The sequence below is a fragment of the Zasmidium cellare genome, assembly GCF_010093935.1.
Source record: "Zasmidium cellare ATCC 36951 unplaced genomic scaffold M409scaffold_25, whole genome shotgun sequence".
Taxonomy (NCBI): Eukaryota; Fungi; Ascomycota; class Dothideomycetes; order Mycosphaerellales; family Mycosphaerellaceae; genus Zasmidium; species Zasmidium cellare.
The window spans coordinates 265387-284966 of NW_022986969.1; the positions used below are offsets into that span (position 1 = coordinate 265387).

The 19580-nt window shown below is 54.0% G+C and overlaps 6 protein-coding genes across 6 annotated transcripts; 2 read left to right on the plus strand and 4 right to left on the minus strand.

Moving 5' to 3' along the window:
- Nucleotides 1-3190: 3190 nt before the first annotated feature.
- Nucleotides 3191-6640, minus strand: M409DRAFT_67755 (uncharacterized protein; the record flags this gene model as incomplete). The annotated part of the gene is made up of 4 exons (XM_033817536.1): nt 3191-5874; nt 5962-6009; nt 6136-6215; nt 6273-6640. 4 exons carry the CDS (start codon nt 6638-6640, stop codon nt 3191-3193), a joined length of 3180 nt encoding a protein of 1059 aa, XP_033665512.1.
- Nucleotides 6641-7235: 595 nt separating this feature from the next.
- M409DRAFT_25021 (uncharacterized protein) lies at nt 7236-8006 on the plus strand (the record flags this gene model as incomplete). Its single annotated transcript, XM_033807503.1, has 5 exons — nt 7236-7255; nt 7571-7616; nt 7673-7769; nt 7832-7926; nt 7986-8006. The coding sequence occupies 5 exons, from the start codon at nt 7236-7238 to the stop codon at nt 8004-8006; spliced, it is 279 nt and encodes a 92-aa protein (XP_033665513.1).
- Nucleotides 8007-8080: 74 nt separating this feature from the next.
- Nucleotides 8081-9415, minus strand: M409DRAFT_25022 (uncharacterized protein; the record flags this gene model as incomplete). The annotated part of the gene is made up of 2 exons (XM_033807504.1): nt 8081-9148; nt 9278-9415. 2 exons carry the CDS (start codon nt 9413-9415, stop codon nt 8081-8083), a joined length of 1206 nt encoding a protein of 401 aa, XP_033665514.1.
- Nucleotides 9416-9962: 547 nt separating this feature from the next.
- M409DRAFT_67757 (carbohydrate esterase family 16 protein) lies at nt 9963-11152 on the minus strand (the record flags this gene model as incomplete). The annotated part of the gene is made up of 3 exons (XM_033817537.1): nt 9963-10217; nt 10270-10893; nt 10958-11152. 3 exons carry the CDS (start codon nt 11150-11152, stop codon nt 9963-9965), a joined length of 1074 nt encoding a protein of 357 aa, XP_033665515.1.
- Nucleotides 11153-12572: 1420 nt separating this feature from the next.
- On the plus strand, nt 12573-15568 carry M409DRAFT_25024 (uncharacterized protein; the record flags this gene model as incomplete). Its single annotated transcript, XM_033807505.1, has 2 exons — nt 12573-15266; nt 15326-15568. The coding sequence occupies 2 exons, from the start codon at nt 12573-12575 to the stop codon at nt 15566-15568; spliced, it is 2937 nt and encodes a 978-aa protein (XP_033665516.1).
- Nucleotides 15569-16347: 779 nt separating this feature from the next.
- Nucleotides 16348-19566, minus strand: M409DRAFT_56453 (uncharacterized protein; the record flags this gene model as incomplete). Its single annotated transcript, XM_033813299.1, has 1 exon — nt 16348-19566. The coding sequence occupies one exon, from the start codon at nt 19564-19566 to the stop codon at nt 16348-16350; it is 3219 nt and encodes a 1072-aa protein (XP_033665517.1).
- Between the last annotated feature and the right edge of the window lie 14 nt (nt 19567-19580).

Consider the following 19580-nt stretch of genomic DNA (forward strand, 5'->3'; position numbering starts at 1 on the left):
ACAACAACAACAACAACAACAACAACAACAACAACAACAACAACAACAACAACAACAACAACAACAACAACAACAACAACAAACAGCAACGATTACAACCGCGACCCCTTTTGGACGGGCCTCTACTTTCACGGCCGATCTCCGACCACGAAAAAAGCAACTTGTGCACAAATATTCATGACTTCACGCATTACACACTAGCGAGGCGCTTGGGGGACACCAGGATTTTGGGGAGGCCAATTGTCATCACTATTAGCGACAGCATTACCAATTGAGGGGTTTGGTCAGGAGAAGGAGAAAGGAAACGGAAATGGGTCTTGGGAACCGGACGGTATCAACAGGACAAAGAAAGAAAGCGTGTACTTCTCTTCAACCCCCACAAAACAGCTGTACATATTTCTAGCACATGGATGAATTGATCGAAAACTGAAGAGATGACTTGAAAGATCCACTTCTCCCAATCGAGAGGCGCTGTACATCTTTGTTTCGACCAGCTCGATTCAGTAACTTGTGCTTTCCCAAAAAGAAACACAGCTTACTCGACGATGGAAGAGAAAACCGGTTCGTGCCTGGTGCCTACATCCGCTGCAGCTGGCAGAACGACCAAAACAAGCAGTACCATACCACACTTTGACGACCAGAAGAAAGAGTCACGGAATTGAGATTGACTTTTCGCTTCCAGTCCTCGCGTCCCAGAGGAACATGAAGGAAACTGGAATAGGTACTCACATACTTACGTACGTAATGCGCAAGCGATGCATCTCATCGGGAGGGGAGCTGATCGGTCGTTCCTGCCTACCTCTCCTTCCATATTGATTTGTAGCGAAGTACCGTTTCGCCGCTGAGAAACGACAGGTCGGTAGCGATTCCAGCCCCAGATCAACCAAATCTACAGAGGTACATGTACCTTGTGGATGTACTTGTTTGGCCCTTCGCTACCAAGCAAGCAGCACGGTGAAGAAAGAAGGGGAAAGTAGGCACGCGACCACCTGCTCAAAGAAGAAGATTCATGACTCGCGCGGTCTTGTTAGCAGGAGCCTGGGTGGAGGAGAAAAACAACCACATTGATCGACATCGGAACGGCCGCTGCCCGGTCGAGATTGAGTTTTTGGAACAGGGCAGAGGGCGAAAAGCTGCATGTCAGCTTGCAGTAAGCTCTTTTTTTCCACTTCCCGCTGGCCAATGTTAGGACGAGGGGGAGGTGCGAGGGGGTGGAGGTGTTTCAGATTATGAGGCGAATGTGAGTCGAGTGTTCGGGCCGTGGCAAAGGTGTATTGGGGGGTGAGGCGAAAGTTGGAGGTTTCAAGGTGATGTTGGATATTGTGGCAATGGCTGCGAGGGTTGTGGTGGTGGTGGGGGCGAAAAATACAGCTCTGTGACTGCAGGAAAGGAGCAGCTGACGATGAGGCGACGGATGCGAAATTCTCCGTAGGATTCAAGCCTCCAACAACGCTCGAAGGATTGAAATCCTTTCTTTCTTTCTTTCGTCTGAGTCGGAGTCTGATGAGTCTGACATGTGAGAGCAAATGATGAGCATGTTTAGAAAGAAGTAGCGACGATAACGACGACAAGGCCCCGCCTCAACCTCGGCAGTCGCAATTAGGGAATCGACTATTGATTGCAATACGAACAAGTACTACTAGTACTGATAATGAGAGAAGAGGCGTCGAGGATACGAGCGCGAAGGCGACTATTGACTTTTCACGTGCTAGGTCAACGCTTTGGTCTTGGTTTTGGGAAGAAGGACCGAATGGATAGATAGATGACGCATGCATTTGCACATGCACGAAGAAAGAAAGGCTTTGAGCGATGTACCTTCTCCTCTCCCTATGCTGTCGATACAGACATCACTGCATGCGCGTGTTCACGAGGTTACATCATTACATGTAGGAGACGAAAGACTGGTTTAGAAAGGGCATCGGAAATTTTCCATACTGCTCCCTACCTCCCACACCCCCGTGTACCGGGTACCTCATCATCCCCTTCCCGTCAGGCTCTACGGAAGGTTTCCAAAGGTCGACGAAACGTTCACTACCACTACCATACCCATCCTCTCCACCTCTACCCCCATCGACAAAAGACCGTTTTAGCATCGGAGGATTTCCAAACAAACCAACACGCCCGACCAGGTCCTTGATGAAAGATGCGCGGCTCTGGAACAGAGCTGCAACGTGCTCGTCGTGATTTCCCGTTGCCATCATCGTCAGCCATGAACAAAAATTCTCCTGACTTTCGCGACGGTTGAATAGCGCCCCGAGGGACGCGTGAGACAGATGATGGTGAGGATGAGGGCGGTGTCGTCGTGTCGTGTTGTGTTGTGTAAACAAAAGCCCCCCTTCCTCATCAAGGCCAAACGCGTCGAGATATCGCCCATCCATCCATCCATCCATCTCTCCTCCTCACCCGGCCTCCAGCGTGATGCATGTGACTAGACACACTGCAGCAACCTCCCCATCCACCCCCCACCGCGTCCCCCTCCCCTCCCAGTCGCGTCCTCGCACTTCCCACTGACGCCCCCAATAAAAAAAGCATCCACACAAGCACGCACTCCAAAAGCTTGGAAATAGTACCCGTCCCATCCCATCCCATCTCAAGCTCCTCACCTTCCCCACCCATGGCTCACAGCTCTTCAAACCAGTTTGGAAGACCTCTTTTGGGATGAGTGACCGACCACGAAAAACCTCCGTGGAAAGTATCGAGGAGGGGAGGGAGGGTAGGGAGGGTGTGGTACCAGGGACGGATGGGATGGATGGGTACTGGTACTGGTACTGGTACAGGCTGAACGGGATGGCGGTATGGTGGCATGGGATGGGAAGGAAAGGGTACCTACGGTACACCCCATACTCTATATCGTACAAGCAACGCAAGTCTCCCCTTTCTTCCGCAGTGGTTCTATTATGATAATACATTCGAATCTGGTATGCCGAGCGGGCGGCCGAGAAGCTCCCTGCAGGTTGACAAAAGAGTGACAGACGCCACACCCAGGTGCTGCTGCTGATGTGATGTACCTTGCATGATCGCAGAAGCAGGTACAAGCCCACAGCTAAACCAGACTTCTTTGCTTCCCTCGACCCAGCCAGCATCAGTAGCGTTTTCCCTTGTTTATGTGTGGTAAGAACGGTGATCAACACCCAGCATCAGCACACATTGCATCGCGCAGAGAACCGCAATTACCCGTCGTCTACCACTATTACTCGTATTGGATCTCCTCGTCCTCCTCGCCCGGTGCATCCGGATCGTCGTCTTCATCCTCTTTGGCATTTGCGCCTTCGGGGTGATCATCTTCATCGGCAGCACCTTCCTCGACGACAGCCTCATCTTGATTGTCATCCGTCGTCGCCGTAATCGCCACATCGCCTAGCTTGCTCCGCGTCCGGCGCAGAGCGCTCGCCGTGCCGCCATTGCTCGGGCTATGAGTATGGTGATTCGACGACGGCCGTGACCTCCGCGGCGTCATGCTATATGAGTTGCGATTGCTGCTTCTCCTCCCCACAGGCCGGCCGGGTCGTCTCTTTGTCGTTGACGGCATGCCAGGTACAGCCGGGAAGATTTCGAAGCGCGTGGGTGGGATAGGGCCCGCGGAGTACGGCTGCGATCCCGAGTGGAAAGACGCTGGGCTGGCTTCGCCGGAATCCATGCGATGCATGCCGCCATTCGGCGTCTTCCGAGGCGAGCGTCGGCTGGGTGATCCATTCGTGGGAGGGCGCTCTGTCAGTGAGGTTTGGGGCGTTAATGCCAGGGTTGGCGGAGTCTTCTTCCGGTTCTTGGGCGAGACTCCATTCACTTGAGGCAGCTCGGTTCTATCCGCGGCATCGGCTGGATTCTCCTCATTTGGCTTCTTTGCGTCTTCCTGTGCCTTGAGAGTCTGCTGCACACCCTCCTCAGGTTCAGGAGGAACTTCCACAGGCTCGTCTCTTGGCGCGACCGTCTGCAGGGGCTGATTTGTCTCCTCGCCCATGGCGAAAAGGTTGGTAGGTCGTCCCATCACGTACGGTGTCCACACGAGATGTTCGGGTTTGATCTTGATAGTCGCCTTCTTCTCATGCTTTTCCACATACTCCTTCATGTATTCGTAGTCGAGGCGTAGAGCATACGTCTTGGTGATGGGGTCTCGCACCAGAAATCGGAGAGCTTCAAGAGTTGAAATGATGTCGTCAGGTGTCATGCCGGTCTCTTTGGCTATTTGGACGATGGTGATGGGCTTGCTGTCGTTCGTCGTCGACTCTTGACCCTTGTAGCGGAGGAGCAGCTTGCAGAGGACGGTCCGCCAGTATGAGCGATAGGACACCAGACCCATATCAGAGAGCGGCTTTTCAGGAGATCCCGTCCTACCCTCGACCTTCGTCAAGAGATACGAAAACTCGATCAAGACCCGTCCAAAGCCACGGCGCATATGCACAGGCAGAACCAAAATACAAGACACGTTGTTTCCTGGATTGCTCAGTGCTGGATCGTTGGCAGTGCCGTCGAGTTGAGAGTCTGCAGCACCATTTGACTCTGCGTTTTTGCTGTCATCAAACGAGCTCCTAGGTTCGATAGGAGGTGGAGGACCACAGCCGCGCTTCTCTTTGGAGAAGTATCCCACAAAATGACAACCAAATTCGTCGTTCTCTGTCATGATGTAGAATAGGAAGGGTTCGACGTCGTAGTAGAGTGTCTTGGAGCCGAGGAAAAGCTTGGCAAGTAGGCACAGGTTTTGGCAGTAGAGAGGATTTCGACGACCATCAACCTCAAAGAAGGAGAGGGTTGTCTCGGCGCCAGTCTCAGGATTCTTGATGGCGTCACGGTAGATCTCATCGCCAGGTGGGTTCTTTGCAGCGCATTTGAGCTTGTGCCGCCAAGCGACGTAGTCGGAGCTCATGTATTTCAGACAGAATTCGCAGATGTAGAGGTGCTTGTTGCGGCTGTACTCTTCAGGGTAAGGGGCAGCGTGCCAGGTGTCGATCTCGTATTGACCAAAGTTGATACACTTGATCTTGCTGGGTTGACCGGCTTGTTTCGATCGCGCAGGCGTTTCGCCATTCGCATTGGCCATCTTCTCCTTCCATTGCTGCTCAGCCTTGTCGCGAGCGGCTTGGAAGGCCTGTCGATCGGCGTCTTGTGGGTACGTCTTTGATGTTTCGGCCTCAGCATCGGTCAGAATGCCACCATACGGTTTGCCCTTGTTCTCATCGACCTCGCGATCCTGGAATGGAAAGAATGGATTAGTGTACATGGATGTCTGCACGGTCGGGAAGTGGGCTGGCTCTTCTGGTTCAGCGGTGACAGTGCGACGGCTATTGCGAGCTCGTCTCTGGCGGTCACGCTCTCGCCGCTTCTGCTTTTTTTGCACGTCACGTTCGATCTGGTCCCACTGAGCCATAGTGACCGGTATCGATATGATGGCGCTTTTGGGATCGTCGGATTTCGACACGATGCGTGCACCACGCTTGCGGCCTTTAAGCTGTCGTTGAGGTCGACCTGCTCGACTTCTTGGTGATCCAGGCTCCTCGTCGTCATCAACATCATTAGCATTGTCGTCGTCTTCTTCCTCCTCTGGCTCGTCGACGACCACGTCCGGAATTTCCTGGTCTTCCTCAGGATTGGTGCGTCTGCGCTTCCGGATTGGAGGGCGAGGCGGTTCATCGATATCTTCTGAAGGTGTCTTTCGCTTCCTAAGCGATCTCGAGCCGTCCATGCCGTCGTCCGGGAGGATCAGAGTGTTGAAGACAGAGTGCGAACCAGGCTTGATACCTCCACGTGCTGAAGGTAGCAGATCTCTGGCCATCTTGGGAGCAGATGATCGTCGTCGGTTGGTGAGGAGGTTCGGGACATCTTTGAAGTCCTCCTCCAGGCCATTTTCGACGCACTCGCGACATCGCCATCGTTCGGCAACTGTGCAAGTGTGTCAGTACTGGTTGTTTGTGTTTGTCTTTGCTTGGCAGAGACATGCATGGGGGCTGAGGTGATCTGACGACGTACCTTCATTCTCAGCTAGCGAGCCTTCATTTCTGGCACATTGCCGGTGGGCTGCAGGAACGGAAGTCAGCGCGCTTGGACCCTGGAGCTTGATATCATTCTGTCGCTTTGCCGCAATTCTTCCACTTTCGACTTTCGAAACCAGAATCTGAGTGCTTTTGCGCTTCCCACACTTACCGTTGTCACCGCACACCGAGCACGCCAGATACTCTTCGAACTCTTCGCTGGGGTCATTTTCCTCGCTTTCGCCACAGAATCTGCAATACCCGTTAGCTTGGATGATCGACAGCTTTTCGACACCTTCGACCACATACACGCAGCGACTCGCATCAGGATTTCCTATCTTCTGGTCTTCGTCCGCATCGTCCGCAGCTTCCCAATCCTGTTCTTCGCCTTGGACACTGTCGGCATCTGAGTCGTCCTCGTCTAGGTCCTCGTCGATCTCGGCTTCGGATTCCTCGTCTTCAGTTGTCTTTCGAGCTTTCGACCGACTTGACCTCGTCTTCACGGCACCAACAATCTCCCCATCATCGTCGTCGTCTTCCTCAACCTCGCCCTCCGCATCGGCATCTGAGTCTGCCTCGCCCTCGGCGTCCGCATCCTCGTCAACCTCCTCTTCCTCCTCCTCGTCCTCCTCGATCTCCGCTACTGGTGCATCCTCGTCTTGGTCGTCAATCTCCATCTCGTGCCGCTTGGCTTGGGCTCTATAGCTCACGCCGCGGCCGCGCAGCCTCGTGGGCGTGACAGCGGCGCGGTTGAGGACTATAGTCGCCAGTTTGTCTTGTGGGCCTGTCACTAGCCCATGTGACCACTCCGCCAACTGCTTGCTCTTAACTTGTACTCCTGCACCGCGGCTTCTGAGAAGGTAGGCGCGGGTCGGCGGTCAGAGGCCTGATATGCCAAGACTCGCGATTTGAGGTGAAGTGACTATTTTCCCACGCGTAATCGGCGCTTTGAAGAGCTCCTGGGTGGTTTCCAGATCTCGTGAATGCGTGGTGGTGGTGATGTAGTCGTGTCTGAGGCGGGTGTCCGGTGACTAATCAGCGCGGCGGAGGATGTGATTGTCAAAGGGTTCTGGCTCGGTGAGGTAGGGACATGTGCGGGTCGACGGAGAGCGGCCGGTGATGCGACAGCGGTGATGGGCGTGAATGGGGAGGCGAGAGGGCGTGGGCGACGCTGCTGGCCCTGTTGCCCACCCCTTTGCTTTGGCGGAGTCGCTCGACTTGCGGGAGCCCCAGCTGAGCTGACGGCGTGTGCGAAAGTCGTGGACAGTCGCGATGCGGTCGCCAGGGAATCAGTATGTTAACGAGGATGGATGCGCGATGACTGTGGTATTGCAGGCGCGTGTAGAGGGTCTTGGTGATGAAGTGAATCGCTTGTCGTGAGGCGTGGAGGTGGTTGGGCGGCGGTGATTCAATTGTCTTTCTCGCTACCATAAGTTTTGCCCATGAGCCTGCGCCCTCCGACTGCATCCATCACCACCGCACGCTGCACCGAACAAACCCGCGCACGACCAGGCATCGCAACACCCATTGGGAACCACAATCACCATGTGAGTGGAAAGAAAGACACTGCCATTGAGAGATACCAGCTAATGACTATCGCGCAACAGGGGTGTCCCATTCGAAGCCCTCCTCCCCTACGCCATTTGCATCGCCGTAGGCCTTCCCTCTGCTCCTTGCGCTCCTGGATCAGACTGACGGTGGTTATCTAGTTCTTCGGTGTATCAGGTGCAGGTCTCTCCAAACTCAGAAACATGCAAAACGGTGGAAAGCGTGCGAGGCATTCAGTGGATCAGTGGGATAGACAAAGTACGTGAAAGATGAAGACGGGTGATACAGATGGGGGCGTATGCTAACCTGTCACTGCGCAGTGATGGACCGGGATAGGAGGCTTACGGGCTTCCTGAGAGGGCAGACAGATCAAGTTAAGGCGCCGGCAGGCTTTGAGTTGAGCAACCCATGGAGGGTGAGTATTACGCTTTGAGAATGTCACAAACCCGGAGACACATACTGACAGGCGAGCAGGTCGAGAAGGGCATCTCATAAACACTTCAACACGACAACACTTCATCTGTACATCACGAAACCAAAGACTCCAAATTCATTGAGTTTAGATTTCCTCATCTCGCCGGCGATTCGGTCAGCTCATCCAAAGTCTGGAACACCCGCTTCATCCCTTCCCTCAGTATCCGCCCATCCTGTGCAAACATGATGCGGAACCAGCCTGGCTCCTCACATCGCAACATACCTCCAGGAATGATCACAACTTTCGATTTCACAAATTTCTCGAACAGCCGCATCTCTGTCTCAAAGTCCTCCTTCCCCACACTCGACAGATATCGACTGAAGTCTGCCCACAGAAAGAAACCAGCACATGAGCCTTCATACCACCCAACATCTCTCTCCCTCAGAAGTTGCTTCGTCAACTTAAACCTGCTCTTCAATGTCTTCTTGGACTCTGCAAAGAACCCCTCCAACCACTCTTCATCCTCCAGAATCTCCGTTGCAACAATCCCATCAACAGCTCCACTCCACACGAACATCGTGATGGCGCTCATTGCCATCCAAAGTTCCTGATTGACCGTGTACAGACAACCGACTCTCAACCCGCCAGCCGCAAAGTCCTTGGACAAGCCATACATGACGTGGACGTACTGCGGCGCGATGTACTCGCTGCAGTCGAACGAAATCACACTGGTGAAGGTAGCCTCCTCCTCATACACCGACACAGCATACACCTCGTCCGCCACAAGATGCAACCCATACATGGCACAAAACCTCATCAGCGCCACGATCGTCTCTTTCGGATAACACCTCCCCAACGGATTGTGCGGATTACACAGCAACAACGCTCTCACCACCACCCCCTCCTCCTGCGCCTTCCGCAAAGCCTCCTCATAAACCCCCACACACTCGGGCGCAAACTGATCCACCCGCTCGGGAAACCCCACCCACACAGCCCTCACCCCCGCCCTGGTCCCAAATCCCTCCTCAAAAGACTGATAAATCGGCCGACCCATCAACAGCCCCTCCCCAGGATCAAACAGACAGAACCCCAGCATCTCGCACGTCGGGCCCACGCCGTTGGCGATCAGCAGCTCCCGCTCGGTGATGGGCATGTGCGGATGGAAATGCTTGTTCATGTGCCTCGCCGTAGCCGAGTTGGTCGGGCGTGAGGGTTCGGGCGGCTGCGGTGCGGTTTATGCGGGCGGCGAGGAGGGGCGCCATGGCGTAGTTTTCGGCGGGGGCGAGGTTGACCTATTCAATTTACCATTTAGGGTCACGCGTGGCATGTGGTTGGTGGGTTGGAGACTTACGATGCCGTCTGGGTTTTTGTCTGGATCATACTGATCGAGCATAATCTGCTCGAACATGGCGCGCATGGTCGACGCTGGACCCGTGGCGAGGCGGTGGCCTCGGGGGGACAGGGTGATGGGTTTGGGGTGGAAGACCATTGTGATTGTGCTGTGATCAACAACAACGTTGCAGTAGAGAGAAGACGACGAGTACTTGATGTATTTGAAGGGCAAATATCTACTGTAGCTGAAATCGAACTCAATCCTGGAGTTGGGGATCATATGATTGCGTAACGATAGGGTTAAAAGTGAGAACGTGTATGTAGTTCTATGTATCGGTATTTGCAAACTCGCATAATCCTCCCCTCATTCGTTCCTAGGGCCTTTTGGCGCGTTTCGGGCCCGTTCCAATCCCATTCCTCTATTCCTATTCACGCACGCAGATACAGCACATGAAATTCCACAGGAATTTCTTTTTCACCGACCAAGATTCCCCAAGGAGCTCGTCGCCGCAACATATTCCTTTAAAGGATCGAAGGAAGGAAGTGCAGGAGGATTTTGGGATTCATCGACCCAGACAGTCATTGGTAGTATATCTTATGCCCTGTCTCGTTGGGGGTTTCAAGCGTCGTGGAGAATGTGAGTTCATGGATGGATGGAGACCAGGAGATATAGTACCTGTCTTTGGACTCTAGACTCCTACGTATCAACCTGCAGAGGCATCTTTTGAGAAATGCCATGACGCCCACCGACTCCATCCCCTCACCGCATCCACAAACTCTCTCGCCACGATCCTCTCCACCTGCTCGCTGGGATGCACTTCATCCCACCACATGTAACTATCCGGACTAGCCCGCGGCGTACAAGTCCCATTGCTGCTGCACTGGTTGATATACGTTGTGACGTTCAAAGGAGCGGTCCCGTTGAGGTACTGCGATGGGTGGTTGTAGATGTCTGTTAACTTTTCTACTTGTTAGCTTGGAGAAGGCAAGTGATGTTTGGGGAGACTTTACCAGGCTGTGGACGTCGAGGAGTGTGACTTTACTCCCCTCCAACTCCCTCGCCACAGACTCAGCCTCGTACCTGAACACGGCATTGACAGAAACAACCTGCTTCTGCATCGCAAAACTCACAGCCGTCAGATTCGCCGGCTTGTTGTGCCAATACTGCGTTTCGCTCAATCCGCCTTTGTCCGGGAGCGCATACTGCGGCGCGAGATCCAGAGGCGCGACGTTCAGCAGCACGAACCTCCTCGCTCCGTGGGCGTATAACCTCCGGATCTGATCGAAGACACACTCGGTGTAATCTACAAGCGTCTTGCCGGGGAGTTGGGAGTCGGTGATGAAGGCATCGGGGCCGAGATCGTTGGTGCCGATCCAGAGGGCGAAGAGGGTGTTTGGGAGGTCTATACTCGTGAACTTGGTGCCGTTTGGGAGGCGGTAGTTGAGCTCGGCGAGGAAGGTGGGGACTTGGTACTCCGCGACGGAGGGGATCAGGACGTTGGGGTTGCCGAGCGATTTTGGGGTTATCTTATTGCTGCAGACGGCGCCTGCTACGGCGTAGTTGTGGACGTTGACGTTGGTGTATTGTTGGACGTAGCGGGGCCAGACGCGGCCGCCGTCGGAGGCGTGGAGGTTCTGGGGGTGTGTTGAGGGTGGTGTTCGATGGATTCTTTGGGATGATGTGAGGTGGAGTGCTTACAATAGGATTGGGGTATCCGACTGGTGGGTACTGGCCGTTGTGGGAGAAGACGTAGCTGAGGCGAGAGTCGTCTGTGTAGCTATCGCCAAATGTTACTAGGTCTTGGAATTCTCGCCAACCCAAGGGTGGTGATCTTGAACCTAGGGCGTTGGCTTGGATGGAAGCTACGAGCAAACATACGCATTTCAGGTACATGGTGATGAAGCCTCGAGACCAGATGGTTCGACCTGACGCTGGAACCCCATTCGATATATCTCGTGTTCCGACGTCGTACTCTCCATTCCTTCCAGCGGGGTATTCGAAGCATGGCTAATACTTGTGATCTCCAATGTCCCTGGTCGGCTCCTCGTGGTTCAAACATTGTACGACGCCTCTTTGGGCAATTTTGCCCGCGTTGTGCATCGAAGTTTGATCGGTTTTGTGACCAACTCAAAGACTTAGGCAGATCGGGGTTGTGAGACTCAAGAGCTGATGAGCAGCAATGCCATACAGTACTTCTTGATATGACTGAGCGATTCGCATGAACTCTGCTTACCATCCAACGAGATTTACAGATCAAGCCGCCACGCATTGTCAGAGTGTTCACATCCATCTCTGTTGCTGTGCAGCTGGGCAACATGCACCCAAGGATCTGTTCTCCTCCCTTGTTGCCACCGACGTGCCGCCAGACCTGGTCTTCTTAGCCCAATGTGCGATTTTCGCCGTCAACGAGTCTAGCGTCCTGGTACAGGCTTTGCTTCAATAGCAGTCACATGGCAAGTAGTGATGATCCAGGCGTCACGAAAACCCGATGCTAATGCAATCTGTGTCAAGATGAAGTCCAGACAAGGTTCCAAGGTTGCCATCCGCGTGGGCATCTGCCGGCAATCTCATTTGCATGAGCTGTACCACACATCTACAAGCCTCATCCAGATTCTGCACATTCCAGAATAGGGCATATCCGTCATACCAGAGGTCTTATATTGCATCGAGTCAACACGAAATTGGGAAGATGCCGAGCTCGTTTGCGAAATCGTTGCGGACCATGTGAAGGACATGAAGTTTTTCTGACAAGCCACTGACGAAGATAGAATTGGCCGTTGAAAGTTTGTCGCGTCACGAAACGGGGATTTGGGAAGTTGAGAGGTCGCGTAGAGCGGAAAGGGGGTTTTTTCGTTAGGGCGGTGGGCCAGGGGCAAGAGGCAGTCGAATTGACCAATCGAGCGCAGGCGACGACTCCGGAAGCTTAATCAATCGCTCCCCTATCGAGCTGAGGGCGTTGAAGAGCGAGGAGGTGCGTGCTCGTCGTTGTCTTTCTGTCTTTCGACTGTACATTTGCGATACAGAGGGTTGTTGTGGACCGCCGTCCAAAAACCACGACAGAAGCCAATCTCACGCCCAACGAGGTCACCCCTGCCGGATTGCCCACGATCAGATCCACCTCCGATCCCGCGCCGCGCAATTCGACGCACCTGTCCCCTTCGGCTCGTCTGGCTCTGGCTCCGACGGACACTTGGGCGGCTCCAACCACGAAAAGTCGCAGGGAGAACCTCTCGCTCGCTGCCCGCACGCGTCTTCCCTCGTTCTCGTCCGCACCACCACCGAGGATGCGCAGTGTTGTGAGGCTCACATTCCCATGCCAAGAGCGGCTGTGAGAGTGCAGGGAGCGCGAAACCAGACCCAGTGGAAGATCTCACGCGGAGAGCATCGCCAGCAGCACCACCACCGCCATAGCTACGACTCGCCGCCCGCCTACACGCCCGTCGACATGCAGAACCATGGCCATTACCACGCCGACCACGACCCGGCACTGCCCAGCTACGAGAGCTACGAGAGCTACGACGGAAGCGGCTATGGCTCTCCCGGCAGCAGTAGGACGAGCTCAGGTCAATACGCCCAGTACAACAGTAATCCTAATCCCAAGCAACCCACCGCCCAGGTGAACGGTCACTACAACGAGTTCGACTTCCGCCAGTCCTTCAACGACCAGCAGCGCGCGCATAATAGCACCACCCAGCCACTCACGAATGGCGGTCACTTTGATGACTTCAAATTCTCTGTTGACGACCAGGTCGCTAGCCACCACATCAGCCTTAATACCAACTTGCGCGAGCCCGGACAGGATGTCGTCGGCCGGCATCTGCTGTACGAGACCGCGCTGCTTGATACGCAATCTTTCGAGATCCTGGACATTAGCGAGGTGGACGAATTGAAGAAAGAGCATGTGCGCTTGAACCAGAGGATAGACGCCGCGAGCAGAAAACTTGCGCTTGAGAGCAAACTCAAGGATGCCGCACAGAATATTCAGCGGCTATACTCTGGCAAGAAGGACGGCAGACCCGACACTCCCCAAAGTCCGGAAAGTCCGCGCAAAGGCAGAAACAGTCTGCTGGGGAATAGAGGAAGAGCCAGCAGTGGTGGAGAAGGACTCCATCAGGCGGAAGATGAGTTGGCGCAAAGCATCAAGAAGGTGGATGACTTGAACGAACAGATAAAGAGTCTTTTGGATAGACGCCAGACTGTTGAAAGGAAGCTTCTACGACACACAGCTGCTGTACTCGCCGAGCAGGCGAATCAGCCTCCGGAACTTCGAACCGATGCGCTTTCGAGCAACCGCCAGGCGTACGACCGCGATGAGCTACATCTGCCTGGACCTGACGACTTCGATGGTATTCGAGATATCCTCCGCGGCAACCCTGCCCCATCAAGCAAACAGGATCTGGAGAAGATCAAGAGCGAACATGAACAACAGCTTTCTCAAATGCAAGGCAGATTAGAGCACCTGAATTCGCAACTTCGAGGCGTCATCACCGAAGCAAGCCAGACCCGAAGCCAGGCGCCACCGCCGGAACCGGCAATATCGCAATCGCTAAATCCCAGAGAGCGTCTGGACAGTACCGTCTCAATTATCGAAAGCAACATGCGCACGCTAGAGCAAGGGCAGGCTACGAACCTCTCTCAAAATGCCGTCGAAGACCAGCTTGAGGCGTTGAATGCGCAGCTGCACCGGACTCTACAGATCTCAGAAGCTGCAGAGCCGCTCAAAAGCCTTCCCTTACCGCCCCAATCAAATGGTCAAGGCTACCAGAACCAGCTTCAGTATCTTGAACAAAGTCTTGTGACTATCGACAAGTTACTTCGACACCACAATGACGAGTTGCAGAATGTGAAGCAAGCCAGCGGTACTGCGTCGCGAGAAATGGAAGATGCCATGTCAAAGGGCGAAAGCCACGCAAAGAAGGCAGCGGAATACGAGACTGTGCTCTCTGGTCTCTGGGAGATTGTGTCCGCAGAACCGAGCGGACTCACCCCACGCGGCAGTGTCGATGATGGATCCACCAGCGCAAGAAATTCAAGGGGAGACAGATCACCGCTGAAGGAAGACTTCTCACTTCAAGCCTTCAGCTCGCGGGTGCAGCATCTGTACGACGTAGCGAACGGCGCGAGGGAACAGCAAGACATCCTACGTCGGCAGATCCAGCAACAGCGTGATCTCAATGGCAAGTCCGACATGGAAAAAGAAGGACAAATCGCCGAAATGCAGAACCGATACGACAAGCTGCAACAGTCATATGACGCCACCCAACAAGATCTTGCCAAGGCAATGGCGAGCCACGAGCAAGCTGAGCGTGAGGCGACTGAAACTCGTAACGAGATGACCAACGTCATGAACGAGCTCGAGCAGTTCAAGCAAACCATCGACGATACTCAGGCCAAGCAGAGAGACGTCGATTCCCGCCACACACAGATTGTTGCTGAGAAGGACGAGATCGAGCAACGCCACACCGAGCTTCAGAAACAACTTGAGGATCAGGAGTCCGAAGTTGTTCGTCTGATGACCGAACTCACCATCGCGAGGGCCGAGTTGGAGGCTGCACATGGCACAAGGTCTGAAAGGCAGAAGGAAGCCGGCATGCAGGTCGGAGAGATGGACGCCCTGCAGAAGCTCAAAGACCAGGAGATTGAGGATTTGAAGAAGACTCAGGAGCAGCAAATCGAGACGCTTCGCCGTGAAAATGCCGAGCGCGCGAAGTTGCTGGAACAGGAGCTGCAAGACATGACGAATGAGTTCCAGGAAATGACACGGGAGAGTTTGGAGTTGGAGAAGGAGCGCGGACAACTGGATGGTTTGATAGATGGATTGAGGGATCGCTGTGACCAGTTGGAGGCGCAGCTCAACGATGAGAAGATCAAGTGGATGGGGATCAAGAGCCCTGGTGGAGCGCAGCAGGATGGTGCGCCGAGAGAGACGACGAGCGTGATGGTGCTGAGGCAGGAGTTCAAGAAGATGATGCGAGAGGCGAGAGCGGACGGTGTGCGGTTGTTGAGGGTGAGTCAAATTATATCCTAATTGTTGGTGTGAAGATATACTAACAGAGCAAACACCAGGCCGAGCAAGAAGAACGCCGCAAAATCGAAGCCCAACTCCGCGCCCTCCGTCAAGACAACGGGCCCATGGGCCGCCACAACCGACAACTCACCGCCCCCGCCGGCAGCAGCATCGCCTCCACCCACACCGCAACCGCAACAACAACAAACGGTGCCTCCACCACGATGAGCCCCACCACCAACGGCGGCGACACTTTGAGTCCCGCGAGCGCGGCGAACCCACCCCAGCAGGGAGGAGGTTGACAATCACCCATCCGCCCTTTAGATCCCGCGTTTATGAAAGTCCACGTTTTCGACGTCTTTGCTAGTTCGTTTTTGTCTTCTTAAAGAAGAAACACACCGCTTGTGGACCCTCCCGGCTGGTTGTATTTGTATTAGCAAGAGGGCTTGTGAGTGAGGGCTCTCTAGAGGGCTGTGCTTTCGTTTTGATCGTTTTGATGATACATGTTGTTGGTATGCTTCATGTATGACTTACTTTGGGGGGTGAGGAGGATTGGGGAGTTGAGGGGGGATCTTGTGAGTTTCGATTCTTGCTGTTCGTGCATATTTGGGCATACGTTCTTGGGTTTCGCGAAAAGACAAGCATTATTATCTTTGGAGAAAGTTTACGCGGTTTTGGAGCGGTTTGGCGACTAAAGACATTGGCGTTGGAGTTTGGGCATATGGGGAGATATCATTATGGCCTTCACGGGTCTTATTCTTTGGGAGGTTGGGTTTTGTTTCAAACAATGTACATGTAAGAAGGATCCTCGTACTCTTGGTTGAGAGGGAGGTGTAGAGATGTAGAGATGTAGACGAGGAAATGGCAATATGGATCTATGAGACTGGCACAAGAAGTCGTCTGCCTTCTTCTTTGAAGTCAAACATCGATTCTTATCGACCTACAAGCTATATGCATGCTCATTCCAACGAGAGTCTTCCTTCCACGATCCGAGTCCAGCAATCTCTCGCCGACATCGAGGGAGCTGCTTCACACTACCCTGCCATCGAACTCCAAAACGGACCCAGTCGTCGCGCTTCTTTCAAGCATAGTCCAGGGCATCGCTGGAAGCATCTAGGCTATGTGCACAGCGCTTCTCCGCAGGAAGCCCGTCGTCTGTGGTACGGTCTTCGCTGCTGGACCCCCGGTCGACATGTTCGTACGGGGGAGCGTCGGGATCCTGATAGCTATACCAGCGCTTGGCTTTCTTCTTCTTCTTCTTCGCTTGCACTGGGGCATGCCAGCCGTCGTCCTCCTCTTGCGCGGCGTCTTCCTCCATCGCTTCTGCCCAATGCCGTGAGCCATCCTCTTCGTGCTTGGCCTTTTTCACTACATGTGGTTGGTGCGGTGAGCCTTCGTCCTCGTCCTCGTCCTCATCCTTCGCCTTCCTCTTCATCACTGCTGCTGGGCGCTGCGAGCTATCGTCATCCTCGTACTTGACCTTCTTCCTCGTTTCTGCTGGGTACTGCGAGCTGACGGTATCGTTCTCTCGCTTACGTTTCGTAGCCTTGCCTCGCTTCCTCGATGCCTTTTCCCATTGGAAGATAAGACCCTCGTCCTCGAAAAACCTGATCAACCTCCGCAGAGGAGCCAGTCTAGCGTTGTTTTGGAGTGTAGGGAGGTTCTGCAAAGCCTTCAGGTCCCCGCAGAAAATGAGAAGCACCGAGGCTCTTGACGCGGCGAGAATCAGACGCTTAAGGTCTGTGGCGAAGTAGACATTATCGCTATTGATAACGCCGAGATCAATCCAGACGATGGCGTTAGTGTGGTTGTGAGACAAGTCGACTGCGTAGGTGGAAATGTTGGAGTCGTGGTCATCAAGCTCTGACACCATTTCTGAGACGACATGGCTATGCATGCTCATGAACGAAATGGTTCGTTCGTCGATGCATAGAGTGTTGGTGAAGAAATCGGCGGATTGTAAGAAAGCGGCGACCGCTTCCGGGTTGTGTCTGTTGGCAACATCTGGGTCTGCCTTGACGTTGACGAACATCACCGACTTATTCTCAAAATCCCATTTCGAGAGTCTCGCCAGAGCTGGTGAGCCTTCGCTCATGCCGATGCGAGACGTTCGGGCAGATGCGGCAAATGGATGGGTCTGCTGAGGCTGAGCGGAGACCAGGGGTGACTTGAAGGGTCGCCCGGAATTCAGCACATTCAGCAACTTGACCATAAGTTCGGTGTTGCGGTGATTTTGGTTTAATGTCAGGACTTGACCGTCCACGAACCTGGCGAAGCGCGAGTTGAAGATGGACTCCGAGAACAATTGGCCTGCCTCGTTCCGATCCATTGCCCTGGAGCGCGGGTGTGGCATGATTTGGTCGGGATCACCCGCCAGCACAACACGGTCATACTGAGAGCAAGGCGAAAAGATCGAGAGGAGCTGCGGCATGGTCAAGCGCGAGACTTGATCAACCAGGAGAATCTCCCCGCCACGATAGCCCTTGTCAAAGAGGGTGGCCAAGGTGTCCACGCTCGCGAAGACCACGCTGCACGTTTCCAGAATGTAGGTTTCCGCATCTTGCGCCACCGCCCTTGCTTTGTTCCAAAGCTCTCGTTGCTGTTTCTTTGCTTCGATAGGATCACCAACATCACAGCAGTGCTCCTTTAGATCTTCCAACGCCATCTTGTAAAGCTTTAGACATTCAGGCGAGCTATCATCTGCCTTCCAAGCATTGTGCCACGCTTGCTTGGCGAGAGATGCGTTGTAAATGCCGGACTCTAAACTTGCTGTGTCGGGGGCGTGGTCTGGCAGGAAATGCAGGTCATCCGCACCTACAGCCCATAACGACTCGCGGATCTTCTTTTCGTCGGGACTGGATAATCGACGGACGAGTGTCGGCTTCGTTGCCGACTCGATGGTGCTGAGCACGGAGGCGACTATGCCGAAAAGTTCGTCGACATTTCGGTCTGTTTCCGCAGAAACTGTAGCTGTTGAGCCATAGAGAATGCTTGTAGCGGCCATCACACAGAGACACAGCGATTTGCCGGTACCAGGCCCGCCACTAAGCAGAAGGAATCCTTCAACCATCTGTCGAAGGCTTCCGTGGACAGCCACAGATAGCTCCTTGCCCAGAGATGCTCTGCTAAGCATCTCCATAACGATATTCTGGCGTGCAGTAGCGTCGGAGTGTACACGCCAGATGTTATCCGACGGCTGAGTTCGTACTGACTGGGCAACAAAATTGTACGTATAAGCGGCGCCGGTCCCTGCCTCCCTGAACAAGTGCATGATGTCGAACTTTCCGGCGACATTCTCGCTGGTGCTAAGCGTGGCCAGAACTTGTTGCTGCTTGAAAAATGGCAAGCCCCTGTGTTTGGCCGTCTTCTTTGAGCCCGACGTTCGAACTTCCCATTCACGGAAATTGGCAATCATGAGCAACATCAGGTAGTCTGACGCATGAGCGATGAGATAGGTCTCCAGGCCTTTGACTTGGGAGCTTGAAAGATCTCGGATCTTATCAAGTGAGTCTCCGGTGAGGAGGTGACTGAGCGTGGACGGCACTTTGGCCGATGTCTCAAAGTCTTGCAGCATTACTTGGCGAAAGTCGAGCATGATGCTTTGGGTGTACTGCCGTCGGTATAGCGCGAACGTTGTGCCGCCTGAAACTGACATAGATAGCAGTTTACTGAACCAGTCCAGGGCTGCAATTGCCAGCGGGCGGTCGACAACGCAAATGAATTCAATTTGATGACTGGCCACCATGCTCAGCGCCTGTGCATTCGGTTTGCCGACGGATTCCACTTCTTGCATGTGCGGGCGCATGGTGTCACGCATTCGACAGAGTATGCGTACCGCGGATGGCTCGAGACCGCCACGCCGATCAACCTCTGCAAGCTTATCTTGTCCAGCTCTTACCAGTACATCTTGAAAAGACGCCAGTTCTTTCTCCCGGACCATCTGAATCTCGATGTGCGCTATGGATGGTGTGATGAGGACCACGCTTCGAGGGTTGCGAAAGCTGACCGTCAGTCCATGCAAAGAGGAGTTAAGAACCAGGCTGATATCCACATCTCGCTTTGCAGGAAGTGGAGGTGGTATCTGGGCGGCGTCCACAACAAGGGTTCCGTCGACGACGACTGCACATGGTTCTTTGTGCAGGTCGTATAGGCTGCCTCGGGATTTGTTGGCGTCTTCTGGCGATAAGAGGGGACAGTCTCCTTCAGTCGCCGTCTGAGTGAAGTGGCATGGGATCTCAGATGGAAGAGCGTCTGGGGTCGAAGGTTGCTCCTCGGCGATGGAGCCCACCGTACTCGCCATTGGAGTCTCGACGC